Raw genomic sequence first — 20,602 nt, forward strand, 5'->3', positions numbered from 1 at the left:
TCAATTCCACCATCTGCTGTAGTGGGATTTGAATCTGGGTCCCCAGAACATTACCTGAGTTTCTTGATTAATAGTCGAGAACAAATACATTCAGGTTCCTCTGCTCCTATAAGAGCTAAATACCTCAGATGCTGGAAATTTGAAACAAACTCAGAAAATGCTGGAGAAACTCAGTAGGTTTGGAGACAAGGTTAATATTTTGAGTCTGATATTCGTCTTCTTCAGAACCTGAAGGTTCCCCTTGGCTCAGTGAGCTGCAGCTTCCTCTATCTGTCCCCAAATTAAATTGCTGAATGCCTGTTTCTGTGAATGAGAATGTAGAGATAAACACCACAAAATAGTACAGTTCCATATCCATTTCATATCCATGACAATGTGGCATACATGGGATCTTACAAACAAAAATTTGCATTAATTAAACCAACTTTGATTCTTAAACCCACAGGAATAATTCAAATTTTGAGTGAAACCAGGGTAAGCTTCATGTTAAATTTCCCTATTTACAATGGTGCTTTTACCTTAATTTCATCAGAGAATGACATAAGTAATTTAAATCATTTATTGAGGTATATATAGACCTCATCACAGATTTAGAAATGGGTCATCTATTGTTTAAGTTTATTTTCATTTTAATTGCATGTAAACGCATGAATTTGAAAGCGAGTTAGGCCATTTATGCCCTCAAGATGAGTCCGTGATTTGATAAGAATCATGGCTGACTTGACTGTGGCCTTTACTTTCTTATTTACTTCCAATACCCTTTGAACCATTGTGGATCAAAAATCTGTCTAATTTAGGATTAACAATATTCAATGACTCTGCCTCCACTATTCTCTGGGGAAGAGAATTATATAATACGAGAGAAACAAATTCTCTTCACCTCCAGGTTAAATGGGAGATCCCTTATTTTTAAACTGTCTCCTTTTAATTTTAGTCTCATCTATAAGGGAAAGTATTCTTTCAGCAACTACCCTGTCAAGACCTCTTGGGATTTTATATGTTTGAACGAAACCATTTTACAATTGTTCTAAACCCCAATAGATACAGACCCAATGTGTCCAAACTTTCATCATCAGACAACCCCTTTATCTGAAAATCAGCTGAATGAACTTTTTTTCTGCACTACTTATGTAATTATATCCTTCCTTTAGTAAGGAGACAATACTCCAGATGTGATTTTACCATCACCATGTACAATTGTAACAAAACTTCCTTACTCTTGCATTCCTTGCTCCTTATAATTATGACACCATTGCATTTTATGAATCACGTACCAAAACATCTGCAGCTCTCTGTACAACAGAGTTTTGCAATACACAGAGTTCTGCAATCACTCTTTACCTAAGTAATCATCTGCCTTTCTGTTCTTCCTGCCAAAATGGACAAATTCACATTTTCTCACGTTCTATGCCATCTGCCAAATTTTTGCCCAAACATTTAACTTATCTATATCTCTTTATGTCCTCTTCATAATTTACTCACCTATCATTTTGCTATTCTATCAGCAAATTAAGCAACCATTCATAAAGTCGCTTCGTCAAAGTCATTGATATAAATTGCAAATAGCTGAGGTTATGTCACTGATCCCTCTGGCACTCCAATAGCTACAGCTTGGAGAAAGTGAGGGCTGCAGGCGCTGGAGGTCAGAATCAAAAGGTGTGGCGCTGGACAAGCACAGCAGGTCAGGCAGAATCTGAGTAGCACGAAAGTCGACGTTTCAGGCATAAACCCTTTGTCAGGAATGAAGGGCTTATGCCCGAAATATCAACTCTCCTGTTCCTTGGATGCTGTCTGACCTGCTGTGCTTTTCCAGCGCCACACATTTTGACACTAGCTACAGCTTGTCAATCTGAAAATGATCCATTTATACTCACTTGCTATTTCATGTTAGCTATCCAATTCTTTATCTATGCTAATATGTTACCCTCTACCCCATGAGTTCCCTGTATAGTGATCATTGATGTGGCATTGGACTCAGTGGTTAGCACTCACAGCACAAGGGACCCAGGTTCAATTCCACCCTCAGACAACTGTCTGTATGGAGCTTGTACATTCTTCCTGTGTCTGCATGGGACTCTATAAGGTGCTCCGGTTTCCTCTCACAGAACACAAATGTGCAAGTTAGGTGGATTGGCCATGCTAAATTGCCATGCTCGTGTTCAGGGATGTGTAGGCTAGGTACATTAGCCATGAGAAATGCAGGGTTACAGGGAAAGGGTAGGGGAATGGGTCTGGGTGGGAAGCTTTTTAGGGTGTTGGTGGGGACCTGTTGAGCTGAATGGCCTAGTTCCATACAGTAGAGATTTTATGGATTCCATGGGCACATTGTCAGATGCATTCTGGAAATCCAAGTGCACCACACATACAAGTTCCCCTTTTTTCATGTTACATGGATCCTCAAAAAGTTTAATAAATCAGTCAAATGTAATTTACTTTCTGCATACCATATTGACTGCCTGATTGACCGATGTTAAGCTAACTAGTCTAATTCTGACCTGATTAAATAAACACTCTAAGTATAATTAATCAAGGTCAATTTACAAGTTCTCCAACCAAGAGAATCTATTTAACTTACATTTAACACTTTTGTCCCCAACCAAAACTTCAGTTTTGTAAAACTATACCTCTAAATTGCATAAATTATGGAGTCAGGTATTCACAATACGCAAATGTTTAGAACAATCAGAGAGAATGCTGGAGAAATTCAGCAGGTCTGCCAGTATCTGTGGAGAAAGAAGTAGAGTTAACATTTTGCATCTGGTACAATGCTTCTTCAGAACTGGAAGGTAGTGGAAATATATTTTTATACATTTGACAGAGGCAGAGGAGAAGAAATAAGTCAGAATGGTTGTTAATGGTGGAGAAAAAGAAAAAAAAATGTAAAATGGGCATAAATTAGCATGTGAAAGAGAAACAATGTGTTCTCTCTACTAAGAACAAAATAAAGAAGACAAGACTGTGGGGGTTGGTGTAGGGAATGGTGGAATTGGTAGAATATAAGAAAATGGAGAGCAGACATAACACTGCCAGTTTCTGAAGTTATTGAGTTCAGTATTGTGACATTGAGACTGTAACGTGCCTAAGCAGAAAGTGAGGCTTTTTTTTCCTGAAATAACTTCACAGAGGCTGATGTCCCATCACCAAGTCACCTTTATTTACATGTGGAAAGTCCTTGATGCTGATCTAGCTCCCTCAAGAGCCAGCTCTCAGAGTGCCAAGATGTCTGACACTCCTGCTGTTTTTTTTTCTTTTTTCTGCGGTAGTGAATGTCAGTTTTTTTTAATGTTATTTTTTCTCCCACACTACTGCCTAACTGCGGCAGTGCTTATTTTTTTCCCCAACACCCATGTTGTGTGTGTGCAGGTGTGAGACACAGTGAAAGATACAAGGTGCACAAATCTTTATTCAAATTTCTACCACCAGGAAGAAAAGATACACCCAAGTGGCCAGTGATAAGCAGTGCCCTTCACATCAAAGTGAAGGGGAGGGCAGGGATTAAATCAAAATAGAGTTGGAGGGGGAAATAATGCACTCCACTCCCTGCGGCACCCAACTCTCCCTGAACAACTCCAGGGTGTTGGTGGAGACTGCGTGCTCCTTTTCCAGAGACACCCGGGCTCTAATGAACCGCAGAAGAGGGGCAGGCAGTCAGCCCTAATGACCCCCTCCATGGCCCGCTGCCTGGACCTATTTATGACCAGTTTGACCAGGCCCATGAGCAGACCCATGAGGAGGTCTTCAGACCTGCCCTCCCTCCTCCGTACGGGGTGCCCGAAGATCAGGAGCGTGGGACTGAAGTACAACCAAAAGCAGAGGAGGAGGTTTTTTAGAAAATCAAAAAGGGAGTGCAAATGCCCACACCCAATATATACATGGTCCACAGACTCCACAGCGCCACAGAACAAGCAGTTGGATACTCCTGCTGTTTTATTTTCTCTCTTTTTTTTATCCAACTCTCAAGATAGGAAAACACCCGAGTGGCCAGTGACATCTTCTGATTATATTTTCCTTTTTTTTTCTATTTTTTTTCTTTTTTTTTAACCCCCACACTACTGCCTAACTGCGGTAGTGCTTACTTTTCCCCAGCACCCATGGGGTGTGTGTGTAGGTGTGAGACACAGTGAGAGACACAAGGTGCACGAATCTTTATTTAATTTCCACCACCAGGAAGATAGGAAAACACCCGGGTGGCCAGTGACAAACACTGCCCTTCACATCAAAGGGCAGTGCTGTGTGATCAATACAATGAAGGGGAGGGTAGGGACTAAATCAAAATAGAGTTGGAGGGAGAAATAATGCACTCCACTCCCTGCGGCGCCCACCTCTCCCTGAACAACTCCAGGGTGTTGGTGGACACCGCGTGCTCCTTCTCCAAGGACACCTGGCCCTAACGTAACCGTGGAAGAGGGGCAGGCAGTCAGCCCTAACGACCCTCTCCACGCCCTGCTGCCTGGACCTGTTGGCCAGGCCCAGGAGCAGACCCACAAGGAGGTCTTCAGACCTGCCCTCCCTCCTCCGTACCGGGTGCCCAAAGATCAGGAGCAGGGACTGAAGTGCAACCAAAAGCAGAGGAGGAGGTTTTTTAGAAAATCAAAAAGGGAGTGCAAACGCCCACACCCAATATATACATGGTCCACGGACTCCACAGCGCCACAGAACAAGCAGTTGGATACTCCTGCTGTTATCTGTCAACCAGTGCTCCCTGACTGGACTAGATTAACTGCTACAGTCAGAGAACTCATATTTTATGAGGTCCATCTGGCTGACCTTATTACAATCACTACAGTTCCTTGAGCTTGTGCTGTGCTTGGATCATTGCAGCAGTCCTAGGACAGAAATGTAAGCTTGAGAGCAAGGTGGTTAATTGGAATTACAAGCAAATTGGGAGGTTAGGGTAATTTTGTGCAAAGTGATAACCCAGTCTGTTATTGGTCTCACCACTGTAGAGGGGTCAGTGTTTTGAGCAGCAAATACAGTAGACTAGATTGAAAGCAAAATGCTGCTTCATCTGGAAAGTGTATTCAGGCCTTGGACAGTAAGGAGAGGAGGGAGATGAATAGGCAAGTGTTACACCTTCTGCAATTGCATAGGACAACTCTGTGTCTAGTGGAAGTGAGGAAATGTTAAGAGTGATGTAGGATTATAATGAAGTAGTCCAGCCTAGAGTTAATGAAAACATGAATACAGAAGTGTAAATAGGTGGTATTAGTGATTACACAAATATTGAGTTGGAAACTCATTTGGGATGAAGTCTGAAACCATGGGTTGCGAGCACACTGAGCCACAGGGAGTGGATTGGCATCAGTAGTTAGGGAATGGAGTTGAAGTGGGGACAGGGAAAAAGTGTCTTCCGTCTTTCCAGTATTTAATTTAAAAAAATCTTTGATCATCTAATACTGGATATCTGATAAGCAGTCTAATGACTTGGAAACAGTGGAGGGATCAAGAGAAGTGATGGTGAGCTAGATTTGTGTGTCAGCTGCATATGTGTGAAAATGTAATGCAATGTTTTCATATGGCTTTGTAGACCAGGAAGCTATGGCTTGTGTGCTGTATGTGAGTTACGTATAGTATTTTAAATTCCTCTTTAAAGTTATAAGTCTGGGTATTCACTAACAAATGTTTCAATTGCTTTATTGTGAATTTTTCTGAAAGTATAATTTATTAATGTACAACTGTTTCTTTCCAGCATGCAATTGAGGCTCTTGGTGCTGGAGTGAATCCTGTAGATAATTCAGCTAATAATACAAGCCACTGGGAACTTGGTAGTGCCTTTTTCTTTGCTGGGACTGTGATAACCACCATAGGTAATCTTTTAAAAATTAAACTTTATTACCAAAATTAACAGCATATGTAAAAATAGTTTCAATATAATTTTAGAATATCTGTGTGATGCTCTGCACTATTCACTTTTACAACATCCTTCTCTTCATACTTAAACAAGATACATGCATTATCAGCGGCATAACAAAGAACGGTAATTTGGATGAGCCCTATCTTATGGTGGACATACAATGGCCAAAGTTATGCTGATCCCTCTTCTAGTGGCTGATCACTTTGTCCCTATTTTGATTAGTATCTAATAAGTGCATGGCTGGAGTAGGTATGCATCAATATTTCAAAAAAACTTTCAAAAATGATAATCTAGTTAAGATTATAATTCTCCATTCAATTTGGAGCTTTTAATTATGAATCACAAATAATGCTAAACTTGACAGCATTGAAGTACTGTGCCATAAACTGTTTCCACATGCATGCAAAAAACTTACCATTAATACTATTGCTTCTTCTTTCCTCTATTATTTCTTTATAAAAGTCCATTTTTGAATTTGCTACCAATTTGCTGAAAAAGTGAGATACATCTTTCCATCACCTATTTTTCATTTTCTTTGTTCCCATTTCAGGGTCTCACAGCCTAACTAGAGGAGGAGCGAGCTTAGAATGGCTCTTCCCTCTCTATTGAGCTCTTCTGTTGGCAAAATTATCTGATTTCCTTCTTCAGTTCTCTGAGCAAAGGCAGGTCTGACCCATGATACCAAACCTTGGTAGGGTGAGGAGGCATTAGGCCACAAGACCTCCTATGCCTTGATCTGATAGACATATGCAAATCATTGCTGAATGACACTCGTGATTGATGAATCCGGAGATCTTGTCATAAAGGCTAAAACGTGTTGAGTGAATATGAGGGAGTGTCAAGAAAGATTTACATTTATGTTGCACATTTTTCCTTCCTAAGGAACTTCCAAAGTGCTTTACAGCCAACACAACATCTTCAAACCTAGTTAGTATTGCAATATAGGAAAGCCAACAGCTAATTTGAACACAGTAAAATCACACCAACAGGACTGTAACGTCAATCTGGTCAAATGGAATTCCTGACAGTACTTTTATAACTAATACTACTTCATGTGCTCCTAATGGGCTATGCAAAAAAAACGCATAAAGTAGAACACCATCTTATAAAAAGTATACATAAGCCTTACACCCAGGAACAACCCCCGCCTTCATATTGTCAAAAAGCAAGAAGTCACCCTTATTGGCATGAGGTATCGCCAAGCATAATGTTGGTTACTGTTGGTCCCTGCCAGCACAATTGTGATGTGAATCATGTAAAATTATTAAGGTTATTCAACAGTTGTAACAGTGATGATGGAGGATGATATACAGCATATATATCATCCTCTTTCTGTCTTTCTCCCTCTCACTAAAGCCATTACCTATTGAATTTTCTCAGTTTTTGCAAATTGATTTCCTTTGGCCTCATACAATGCAAACAAAAAGAAATAAACAAGTAGCCTGTACTAGCAAACGGTGAGCTGTGTATGAGATTTCATCAGGCAGATATTGCCAACCTCATCCCCTCCTCTCCTCCTTACTTGTCCTTTGCACTCTGTACAGTCCTGGTTGGTTCAAATTCACAATCACATTCACTAGTTGTCTGTGAGTTGTTTCAGTATGACTGGGCATTAGTTATTCTTCCTAATTTTAAAAATTGTTTCAATTGAAACCTGGCTGCTTCATTAACTTGGACCAGAAAGTTCCTAATTCGTTCATGATGTGATTCAGTCTCCTGGAGATATTTGTCCCTGTTTCGTTGCCCTTTGTAATCCTGGGAGGAAACTTGCAACACTATCTGTACAATTCATTTCTGCATACGAGCACACTCACTCTCCTTACTGGCTTACAAACAGACCTTTCTAGTTGAGTGAAAGAAACTGAGGTGCTCAAGACACCCATATATGTGAACCAGTTGAGGATAACTAGACTTTGCTGCATTTGCAGAACCGTACTTACACAGGTTTAAAGTTTGTTATACCCTGGTGCAAATTGTAGGAGTTGTCTAGACACTCGTGCTTCAGAGCCAGCACTCATAGTGAGCAGGAGGTGTGACACTCCTGCTCTTTTTTTTTCTTCTTTCTTGATATCTAACGCTCCTGGTCTTTTTTTTTATTACCCCCACACTACTGCCTAACTGCGGTAGTGCTTATTTTTTTCCCCAGCACCCATGTTGTGTGTGTGCAGGTGTGAGACACAGTGAAAGACACAAAGCTCGAATCTTTATTCAATTTCCACCACCAGGAAGAAAGGAACTACCCGAGTGGCCAGTGACAAGCAGTGCCCTTCACATCAAAGGGCAATGCTGTGTGATCAAACAGTGAAGGGGAGGGCAGGGATTAAATCAAAATAGAGTTGGAGGGGGAAATAATGCACTCCACTCCCTGCGGCATCCATCTCTCTCTGAACAGCTCAAGAGTGTTGGTGGACACCGCATGTTCCTTCTCCAGAGACACCCGGGCCCTAATGTAACCGCGGAAGAGGGGCAGGCAGTCAGCCCTAATGACCCCCTCCACGGCCCGCTGCCTGGACCTGTTGATGGCCAGTTTGGCCAGGCCCAGGAGCAGACCCACGAGGAGGTCATCAGACCTGCCCTCTCCCTTCCGTATCAGGTGTCCAAAGATCAGGAGCGTGGGACTGAAGTACAACCAAAAACAGAGGAGGACGTTTTTCAGAAAATCAAAAAGGGAGTGCAAGCACCCACACCCCATATATATACATGGTCCATGGACTCCACAACACCACAGAACAAGCAGTTGGGCGACACTTGTGCTTCATTGCAATATCTTTTAATTAAATGACAACAGAGTCTAAAATGAATCCTTTTGAGAATAAGTATTCATTGCATAAATTGATTTGCTAAATTAACAATGTTTCCTTCAGTCTAGAACATTTTCACTCAATCTTTCTAACTTTTCTTACTTGAGAAAGCTTTGGGAAACCCATCACCAATTATGTCTTCAATGGTTTTTCATTGTTTGTTGACTGTTTCTTTTCCATAAAGACTTTTGAGATGTTTATTGTTTTAGAGGCACTATAAAAATAAAAGTTGCATATGGGGCAGCATGGTGGCTAGTGGTTAGCACTGCTACCTCACAGCACCAGGGACCTGGGTTCAATTCCAGCCTTGAGTGACTGACTGTGTGGAGTTTGCACATTCTCCCCGTGTCTGCATGGGTTTCCTCTGGGTGCTCCAATTTCCTCCCACAGTCCAAAGATGTGCAGGTTAGGTGAATTGGTCATGCTAAATTGCCCGTAGAGTTAGGTGCATTAGTTAGGGGGAATAGGTCTGGGTGGGTTACTCTTCGGAGGGTCAGTGTGGACTAGTTGGGCTAAAAAGCCTGTTTCCACACTGTAGGGAATCTAATATATTTGGAGAATACTGCACTATTCTGGACTGCTGATTCCAAGGAGATATGATGGTGGAATTTTATGAATATCCCTAAAGGAGCTGGTAGGAAGAGAGGCTGCAAAATCAGGTACCATAGTGACAGCACCCTGTCAATTACCTATCCACCTTTGCTCATGTTTTACCAGTGGCACATGAGACACTGTCCACTTTAAGGTCTCTTTCCATTGTCACTGTCCCTGGTATTTTACCAGGAGAAGCAGGAAGTCTCTATACTATTTTTTTTGTAGGCTGGTGTCCAGACTGTTCATGCACCTTTAGCCCAAAGGAGAGCCTCACACACACCCACAATATGCAGGCAACTCAAATGTTTAATCATCCCTTACCAATCCTCCACACCCCTTACCACGGTCTAACAGACTGGCCCTGACTGACAGCCCCAACTTACATTTTCATCCAGCTCCATCGATGACTGTTGTTGGATACAGTTTGCAATTCCACCAATGACCAGCACTCCTGGTGGTGTTTCAGGGACTTCAAAGCTGTTGGCCATCTAATTGTCCGGTTATTTTTATGAGCAGGATCTCCTCTGCGGTTGAGCAGAAATCTTGCCTTGACAAGTAAGATCTGACATCTGTTACACCAGCTTACGGCAACCTGGCCACACGGAGGCAGGCACAATCCATTTTTAAAACTAGAGTAATGGACCCAACACCTCTGTATAAAATTCAGACCCATATTACCAGTCAGATGAAGGTTTTGGGTTGTAAACAGCGTATGTGAGTTAATATTGTAAAGAACGTGCAATCATGATGTGAATCTATCTTTCATTCTTTTAAAGGTCCAATACGAAATATAAAGCATGCACATGTTTTTGAATATGCTTTTGTGGCATTATATACAAATTCATCTTTTATTCAATGAGCATCAACTAAAGCTTCCATGCTTTGCTGTAGCTATTATCAAATGAGAATAGTAAGGAATAAGAAATGAACAAGCATGCTCTTTGATTTTATTTTCTTCGTCAATAGCTAAATTAATTATTGTTGAATTCTAGAATCATTGTTTAAGATTATTTTAGAGGTAAAATACATTTGACAAAAATTATAAAGAATATTTAGTGACCATGTATAGAGAGATGGAATTTGGCACATATGGAAATTTGTAGCATGTTTAATATCCAGAAAATGAGAAATGTGGTGTTCTCCCAGCAAGACTCAGAATGATCTCACTGTAGATGACTGGAATGTTAATTTTTTTCAGCAGTCTGTAATGTAGCCGTATTTTGTAACATTGTATCTTCGTTAAGGAGTTCTGAAATCCCATCCCTTGTACAGAAATAAGTGGAGGGTGCTTAATTTTCTAAATGTTCTCAAAATTCTAATCAAAAAATAACTACATTGCAAGTGGGAAGTTGCATTTGTACCAAAAATCCATCAGAATCTGAGAAAAAGAGGTTAATCGCTTGGCTGAAGCTCCTTCATCAGTACCAGTGCTAATAAAGAGTTTACACTTAAAGGACAGGATTTTTGGGTCATCAGGGTCTTCTGTCCAGTCACCATACAGCAGCCATACAGCACATTCATTGGCTGGAGGCAGGCGTTCTCTTTCCCCATCTGGGGAGGAGGGGGTTTTGTCCTAGTGAGCAATCAGCCAATCCAGTTGGCAATCAGCCAATCCAGTTGCCCAGCAGCCAATCCAGTTGTCCAGCAGCCCTCTCGTCTCACCTGCGCTAAACTGAACGAAGTTTTAAGGAACGAAGAACAGGATAGACCATTCAAACCTGGTGATGCTACAAAAGAAAATTGATTTTATAATAAAGCAAATTTTAATTTTCAAATCAACTCTAGTGATTATTCATAAACAATATCATAACATTATTTGTGATAAAGTCCCTCATGGTGCAGAAGGTCAAATCGCGTGGAATCCATGGTGAGTTGGCAAGTTGAATACAAAATTGACTTGGTCACATTAGACAGAGGGTGGTTGTGGAGGATTATTTTTCTGGCGGGAGAACTGTAACTAGTGGTGTCTGCAAGGATTAGTGATGGAAGCTCTGTTCTTTATATATAAATGATTTGGGTGGAAATGTTGGTGAGCTGATTAGTAAGTTTGCAGATGACACAAAGGTTGGTGGAATGATAGATAGTGAGAAAGGATATTAAAGGATGCAGCAGGGTTAAAGATCAGTTAGGAAGTTGGGCAGAGAAATGACAAATGGAATTTAACCTGGACAAGTGTGAGGTGATGCATTTTGGGAGGTCAAATGTAGGAGGAGAGTGTACAATCAATGGCAGAATCCTTTAGTAGCATTGATATGCAGAGGGATCTTGGAGTCCAATTCCAAAGCTCCCTGAAAGTTACAACACTAGTAGATAAGATGGTAAAGAAGGCATATGGTATGCATCCATCAAACAGGGTATTGATTATAAAAGTTGGCAGGTCTTTTCCCTGGGGTGGGAGGGTCCAGAACTAGAGGGCATAGGTTTAGGGTGAGAGGGGAAAGATATAAAAGAGAGCTAAGGGGCAACCTTTTCACACAGAGGGTGGTGTGTGTATGAAATGAGCTGCCAGAGGAAGTGGTGGAGGCTGGTACAATTACAGCATTTAAAAGGCATCTGGATGGGTTTATGAATAGGAAGGGTTTAGAGGGATTTAGGCCAAGTGCTAACAAATGGGACTAGGTTAGGATATCTTGTTGATATGCCTGTGCTGTATTGTTTCATTATGAGGTAATATCTTCATTCAAAGTTCAATTGCCTCGTCTTGATAATTATTGGAACACAGTTACTTTGTGCATGTAGATTAGGTCCTATTAGCATACTATATCAATTTGTTGTCTATAATGGCATAACACATGCAGGCTTCAAGTACTATAAACAGAGTATGCACAAATAATAACAAATAGAGTTAATACTAGAGTCATTCATTTCTCCTCCTCATTTTTCCCCTAATATTCAGGTAAAGTAAAAACTGCTGAACAAAAATAGGTTTATTGACACCATAATTTCAATCCGTCATCTCTGTTTCTCTGGGACATCACTGATTTTAACCGTTGAACATTTCTGTGAGGTATACAGGACATTCAGATTTCAAAATAAGGTATCAACGCTTCAGAACCTAAGCAGAGAAATCGAACATCAATTTTGGATTGCTATGATTTCTAAACAGATCTCTAGAATTGTGAATACTTAAATAATATATTATTTGCATTTCTTGTGCTGCTGCAAGGCACTGAACTAATCTATATTTAGGACTGAACTAACTATATAATTACTGAAAAAATGTTTTCTTTGTCTCCCAAATAAGGACTAAGATACCTGGAAATAAAAGATAGATTAGTTTAATAGCTCACTGATTGAACTCCCGTTGCCACTTCAATACTTCATTTTTGTCTGTCTCCAAACTGATTGATGATTTATCGATTTAGTTCCTAGTTCATTAAGTAGCAAGAGATCTTTATGTCTTTATTGTTATATCCCAAAAATATGTTCTTATTTATTTTGATAGGTTATGGGAATATTGCACCCAGTACTGAAGGAGGGAAAATATTCTGCATCTTATATGCTTTATTTGGAATTCCTCTCTTCGGATTTCTGTTAGCAGGGATTGGGGATCAATTGGGCACAATCTTTGGTAAAAGCATTGCAAGAGTGGAGAAAGTATTCAGAGTAAGTTGACAGATGTTCAATATTTTGTTATATTATTTTATGCTCCATGAACTCTATGGTGTGTAAACTATTCATCCCTGGAAGTCATTAATATGCTAAACACATCAACAAAGTCAAAGTTGATTATATATTTAACGAAGTTTACATCATTTCTGATTAAAATGTTCACACATTTTACTCTATTATTGAAACCTAGACCTCCCTTTATCAGAAAAAATGAATAGGTCACACGTCTGTTGGTGCATGATGAAAGAATGATTCACATGTGAACATGATGTTGAGTTGCCGGTGTTGGACTGGGGTGGACAAAGTTTGAAGTCACACGATACTAAGTTATAGTCAACAGGTTATTTGAAATCACAAGCTTTCAGAGCATAGCTCCTTCATCAGATGATGAAGGGTTTGCACTCCAAAAGCTTCTGACTTCAAATAAATCTGTTGACCTGTAACCTGGTGTCACGTGACTTCTGACTTTGTCCACATTTGCACAGACAGCAAAAATAACTATAGAAATCAAAGCAGTGGAAAAACTAACTATAACTAAAGAATCAAGAATACAATATCAAACTACTGGGAGCTACACTTCAATGTTTTATATATTTAAATTATTTTTGAGAAGTGGATGTCACTAAGCCTTTTACTGACCCGAGGAGGCCCCTCTCTTGAACTACTGCATAAAGATTTTGATAAAACTGGAAGACTTGCTGGGGCACTTTAGAGAGCCTTATTGAAGAGACAACCTTATTGATGGTAGACTGGAATAATGTCTAAACCAGAGGAGGTAATGACTTACCAATTCTATAAAAGGCATTAGTAAACTGCTTGGAAGTTTACAACAATTCAACGTCTTCATTGTTACTGGTTCTGGCCATTTAAAAAAAACTGAATTCAAGTTCCCAAGTGTCCATTGTCCTGTTCTCACAGTTCCATACTTAATGTTATTCAGCTATACCAAATAATGATGGTGTTCCAGATTTTGTAGGAAATTCCCATGGATTGAGAAATATAAAGGTACTTAAAGACTTTATGAACAATTTTCTAATTTGAAAAGACTTAAGCAAAAAGTTATGTTGTTATTCTTCAGGCACTGGAATCACCAATATTGCATCTACACTAACTACTTCCTACACTGCTTCATTTGACATATGAAATAAAAAAAGTTAATTGTGGGGCATATATTTAATGTAGATTTAAAACAATGCACTATCACAAATACCACACCCAGAACTAATGAAATCTTTTAGCCTAAAAGAAAACATATTCCAAACCAGAAAATACAGTTGACTTCTGATAGATCTGCTTCCAGCTGCTTTACAGCCCCTGGCAAATTCTCTCTTTACCTGTCTCAAAAACAGCTGCTCACAAGTTAACCTCCACTTACCATGATAAATGAGGTAGAACCCAAAACAAACAAAATCTCCCTGCAATTTATTCCCATGGCAACATGGTACACATTAACACCTAAAAAGGGAAGAAAATTAATAAAAGTGAACTTTTGTTATGAGTATGTGGCGATCTAGCCTATTTAAAGAATTAGACTTTCAGGCAGAATGTGGCTAAATGAGGGACATTGGCACCACGGTCCTCTACATTATTTAGCTAAAAGTGCAGAATGCTTTTTCTTTAACATATAATTATTTAATTCTGTCAAATCATTAAACAACATTCTAGCTTTGGAGGAAACATTGACAAGTGTGACACACCCGTTTTCAGATAAAGAGATCGCCTGACCAACTGGATTACATTTATCACGTCAATAGCAATGCCATTATCAATAAGCTAGATGGAACGTCATATAGCACTGCAACAGTACATACCAGTTAAATCAAAATTAAGCCTCCTGTGCTGTGTCACTCATTTGTAAAACTGTAGTTATTATGGAGAAGTTTATGATAAAGACTATCATGTCTTTTTAGGAATTATATTAGGAGGCAACAGATCTAAAGAAAATGTAGACAGACCTGTGCTCAAAAATCCAATCATGGACCAGACAGATGTGGGGTAGGTTGCCTGATTTTTGGCTTCACCAGTTTCCAAAGGGTGGGACTCATGGTAAATCTTTGGTATGGTTCGTACCCCCAAACCTCCCATCTGCAAAGAAAGATCAAAAGGGATCCCTGAGTTGCTCTGAGATTTTGGCCATTAAATGGTTTCATTGGAACTCATGCCAGTTGAAAATTGGGTTACATTCAGCTGAGGCTATAGGAAAGGTGCCAAACCTTGTCCAATGTAAAATAAGAAATCTTGGAGGGAATTAATTACATGGTTCCATTGAGCTATGAATTTGTTGAACTCGTGTATTTTTCAGTGCTGCTTTCTTTTAATCTGAGAACAGCCTTGTTGTGCAATTTGATAAGATGTATTCATTCTTCTGGCAGGCTGATTGGGACTGAATTCTCCAGATGTGGTCTTACAAGTTATTGCTACCAGTTTTGAAAACACTACTGAGCCACTGCCTTCCACTTCTTCAAATAGTCCGAGCTAGCAATGTGATCTGAATTGGGTTAATTAATTCAGATTTGACCTGATTGCTTCTATGTTTTGTTTTTAATTTGATTGTTCATTCCTTATGCAACATCTGACAGAGATGACAGTTAACCAAACAGTATTGGACTTAAGTACAGTACTGGGAGGTCTGCAAGAATGCCCTTGTTTCCTTTCCAATTTGGCTCTCTTCCAGCCTGTGTGGAAATGTCTTGCTTTTCCTCTACACCTCATGCTGATAGCCTCTGGGATAGCACGACTAAGGATAGAAATTCACCATATGGTCAATTGGAAAGAAAAATCCAAAACCTATCATTTTATGGCATTATACTTTGACGTGCATCAACATGCTGTTTTTCAATGCAGAATTGCAGATCAATGTCAACTTCAGATGGTTCTTTTACAATTTTAGGTAAATATAGCAATAGGCACTGTGAGTGTTATCAGAAACCACATCAAAAGTGATTTTATTATTTCAAAACCTAATTCAGGTTTTGACTCCATGAATCCAAAAGCCAAAGGATGAATTTAACATTCTGTTTTAAATTTTTTATTTCCTCCAATTGTGTGCAGTAGTTTTTAGACCTTGGAAATATATGCTTGGAATTCCCACAAGTTCTATCTGCAGGGTGATGAGCAGAACCCCTGGAGAAATGGCACAAATTGCTGGAAACATTAAATACAGTTTCTCCAGGGCTCCCACTGACGACTTGCTGGAGGTTTACCAGGCGTGCAGGAAAATTATGTAGAAATTCTTATTACATGATTTTAAATCCAGTTCAGACATTGTTTGCCTCTCTCTGATGACAATCTGACAAGCTTTCTTGCATTGTAGTATTTGATCCCTATCTGTGCTTTCTCCTGAAATCAATACTCAGAGGCTTCACGCACTTGAGAAGGAAAAATGTCTCATTTCCCAATATCATTTATGACTGCAATAATAACTACTCAGTTACATTAATTTTTATCAAACAAAATATTCATCGCTTATTTCTTCTTTTCAGAAAAAGCAAGTGAGCCAAACAAAAATCCGGGTGATTTCCACAATCCTTTTCATTCTAGCAGGATGCCTTGTTTTTGTGACTATCCCAGCAATTATTTTCAAGCACATTGAAGGTTGGACAACTCTGGACTCCATCTATTTTGTTGTTATCTCCTTAACAACTGTAGGATTTGGTGACTATGTAGCAGGTAAACAATGTATTGGCCTAAGATCATTTCAGGTACAAATTTATGACTTTAGTAAATTTTTTTAGTTTATGTATTTACTTCACTTGTTTGATAATCAACCCAATAATTATTTGAACACAAAATGTTTCTGATGCTGGAAATCTGAAGTAAAAGTAGAAAATGTTGAATCTACTCAACAGATCAGGTAGCTTTTGTGAATAGACATGATTTGGAGATGCTGGTGTTGGACTGGGGTGTGCAAAGTTAAAAATCACACAACACCAGGTTATAGTCCACCAGGTTTATTTGGAAGCACTAGCTTTTAGAGCACTGCTCCTTTATGCAACCACCTGATGAAGGAGCACCACTCTGAAAGCTCATGCTTCCAAATAAACCTGGTGGACTATAACCTGGTGTTGTGTGATTTTTAACTCTGTGAATAGAGAGATAAAGTTAATTGTCAGAAAGCAGTAGAGCTTAATGGAGTGAAGCAGACACTCAATTTGGCTCTAAAACTCATCGGATCTTCCAGTTTTTGACAAGTATTAAGACCCCAAAAGAAGAAATCCTACCTGCCAAGAGCTGCCAACCAATCAGAGGCTGGCAGTTCTCACACTTGGCAATGTCATGAAGGAGGCTATGGCTGTCAGTGCAGCACCCCATAGACTCTAAGGATGGAAGCTGCAGCCATAGAATATGGGAATATTATTGGAATTTTCATGGTAATCACTGGGAGGGGACTCTCAGCACCTTTATGCTTAGCAAGTCAACCATGCACAAATTATTGCAGATTGAGGGAATTCCTCCAATTGAGTCTGTTGCATTGGTTTATCAGTCAAATGGACTGATTCTTTCTTATCCTGCCTGGAGCTCAGGTTAGAATAAGCCTTTAATAGGTCATTCATAGACCAGTAAAGGTCTCAATTAGCATTAGGGTGGGAAAATTGAGTTTGGCCATTCTCACCCAAATTTAGTTCCAGTGAATGTGGGAAGACAACAAAGAACTACCCCAACTAAAATAAGTTGCTTTCCTGCCTCTAGACCTATTGCCTCTGGAACTAGAAGATTTTTCCACATTTCAGCTCCGTGACCTTACTTTAGAACTGAGAAAAGTACAAGGTGTGAGCAAGTGAAAAGGAGGTAGATGGAAGACTCAAAAAGAACAAAAGGGAAAGTCTGTGATATGATTGGAGGGCAGAAAAGATTAAATGACAAAAGATTACATTGTGCCAGAAAAAAAATGGAGTTGTGACAAGAAAAGTAAAGAAACAACATATTTGTCTCCAGGAGACGTGAATGCCAGGATCAAGCAATTGCTGCCATCTGAAAGTAAAGTGAAGGAAAAATGAGGGATATAACTGATAAAACCAGACCAAGAAATAAATAGAAACAAAATGTGGATAATGGTTAAAATCTAAAATTGTTGAACTCAATGTTAAGCTCAGAAGGTTGAAAAATACCCATGGAAGAATAGAGTGCTGTTTCTTGAGGTTGTGTTGTGCTTTATTGAAACACTGAATAACACCAAGGACAGAAAGGTCAGAGGAGGTGTAAAGGGGATAATTAAAATTAACAAGATTGAAAAACATTCCTGGTGAAGGGCTTATGCCCGAAATGTCGATTCTTCTGCTCCTCAGATGCTGCCTGACCTGTTGTGTTTTACCAGCGCTACACTTTTTGACTTGGAAACTCAGGGTCAAGCATGTGGACTGAACAGAGCTGTGTTAAAAGAAACAACTGCTGAGCTTGCATTTGACCTCCCTCCTGAGCAGCAAATATAATTGACTACATTTAAAGAAAAACAAGTAAATAACTGTTTCATCTGACACAAGTGTTTGGGGACTTGGATGCTGAGAAGGAAGGAGTTTGTGTTCCTGAGCTTGAATGGAGAGACATCATAGGAAGAGGTAGGTATTGTGGATGACTAAGAACTGGACCAGGACCTTGGAATGTCCCCATTGGAATGCTGCGAGGGAGGCTAGCGAAGATATACATCATAGTTCATATGATACTAGAAGTGGAGGAAATGGCTGAGAATGATTTGTTAAATTTAGAGGATGGTGCTTTTCATGACAAGAATAAGGAGAACTCCATCATAGTTTTGGGAGAGGGATGAAGATGTGACAGCAGAAATGTCTGAAATAGAACAAACATGATCGATGGCCCTGTAAACCATGGCGGGGAGGATTCCTTGGATCAGAAGAAAGAAAGACGTAATTGCATCATCAGAGTAGATAGCTATTTCAGTCTATTATTAGCTCCATTCCAATCATATGCCAGGATCAGAATCAGATTGCAATTTGTTGAATAAAGGATGAATGTGAATTTGAGGCCAAGCCTGAGCTATCTGAGAGATTGCAATGTTAGGAAGCATATAAGACTGTGATTATGGAATAATGACATTCTGAATTGATCCTTGGCAGGCAGAGCATTGCATTAGTGACTGTCTGAGTGACCCTGGCAATTTAAACAGCCTGTCACATAAATTTTAGAAACTTCAGCTTTGCTATAACAATGTCTAATTATATTACTTGTATACCAATTATTTCACAGTTTAGAAAGGTGTTAATTATTTGTGATGAAAATAAACAAAGTGAGATCTTACACTTAATTTTTTAAAAATGTTTCCGAAATGCATTGCATTCCGGGATGTGTACAAACCTCAGTTTTTTGGAACAACTGTATTAATACTGATGTATTATGAACTTCATGTTTTTATGAGAAATTATTGCTCTGTAGTTTGCACTTTAGGGCTCAACATACAACGTGCAGCCAGAAAGCATGAGGCACTGTTTCGTTTTGTCGAGGTTGTTATGCTTGCCACACAAAATGATCAGCATAAGGCTGAAGATTATGACTTGAATTTTTCTAATCGACCTGTTTAGAGATGTTATTACACATCTCTGAAGCAGATGGGACTTGAATCCAGGCCTCTTAGTCCAGGGTCACCACCACTGAGCCACAAGAGCCCCCCCCCCCCCCCCCCCCCCCCCCCCCCCAATGAATTTTTCTATATGGGAAATGACAAACAAAGTTCATCATAAGTCACTGATATGTGTGGGCCTATGGCAAACTCTCACTCAAGTGCAGTACTTATTTTAACATCCATTTGCTTGTTTTACCTTGCCAGAATTGCTGCATGATTTGTTATATCACTGGGATCAGATAGCCAGATCCATGGATTCTTGGGTTGTTTGCCCCATACCAACCCTGCTGTACAAGCAAATTTACATAGAGATTTTCCCAGGAGCACAATTCACAGTAAATCAGCTGGAGTGTCAAAGCCTTCAGCAACAGGGTAATGCTGACAATACTCACCCAACCCAAAAATCCTCTTTTCTGACAATCCTTACTCCCTCTAGGCAATCCTCCCTCTCTCCAGACAATCCTTACTCCAGACCCTGATAATCCTTATGCCCTACTGACAATATTCACACTCACTCCTGGACAATTCTCATCCCCTCCTGACAATCTTCATCTGCTCCTGACAATCCTCACTCCCGCCAAACAATCCTCATCCCCTCTTGACAATCCTCATTCCAGACCTTGATAAATCTTTAATTCCTACTGACAATGTTTGCACTCCTCCCTTGACATTGTTACCCTTTTTTCACCAACAATGTCGCCCCTCCCTCACTGACAATGTTCCCTTTCCCTCCTTGACAATGTTACCACACCTTCACTGATAATGTTACCCTTCCCTCACTAACAATTCTACACCTCCTTCACTGACATGTTTCCTCTCCCCCACTGGCAATGCTCCCCCTCCCTCACTGAACAATGTTACCCCACCTTCACTGACCGTATTCAAGGAAAGGGGGATACACAATAGCCAAAAACAAAAGCAGACCTGGGCAAAGTACAGTTTCAGCAAAGAAAGATGAAAGTATTGATTAAGTCGAGAGAAACTAGAAGGGGCTATTGTTTGAAGGTTGATAGATTGGGAAAGGGGAGGTGCAATGAATCCTGAGTGCTTTTGTACAGTAGTCATAGCGTCATTGAGTCATAGGGATGTACAGTACGGAAACAGACCCTTCGGTTCAACTCGTCCATACCGACCAGATATCCCAACCCAATCTAGTCCCACCTGCCA

The 20,602-nt window shown here is 39.9% G+C and overlaps 1 protein-coding gene across 2 annotated transcripts in view; it reads left to right on the top strand.

The window, feature by feature from the left end:
* The window catches only part of LOC122553483 (potassium channel subfamily K member 10-like), a 42,321-nt gene that overhangs the window by 7,948 nt on the left and 13,771 nt on the right, over positions 1-20,602 (top strand). For both annotated transcript variants that reach the window (XM_043697295.2, XM_043697296.2), the window contains exons 3-5: positions 5,690-5,807; positions 12,695-12,855; positions 16,344-16,530. In XM_043697295.2, the coding sequence (XP_043553230.1) occupies positions 5,690-5,807; positions 12,695-12,855; positions 16,344-16,530 (466 nt within the window). The remainder of the gene's footprint in view (positions 1-5,689; positions 5,808-12,694; positions 12,856-16,343; positions 16,531-20,602) is intronic.

Source organism: Chiloscyllium plagiosum, unplaced genomic scaffold (assembly GCF_037043375.1).
Source record: "Chiloscyllium plagiosum isolate Xiang-an unplaced genomic scaffold, Cpla_swu_hap1 HiC_scaffold_8, whole genome shotgun sequence".
In the NCBI taxonomy this organism is placed as follows: Eukaryota; Metazoa; Chordata; class Chondrichthyes; order Orectolobiformes; family Hemiscylliidae; genus Chiloscyllium; species Chiloscyllium plagiosum.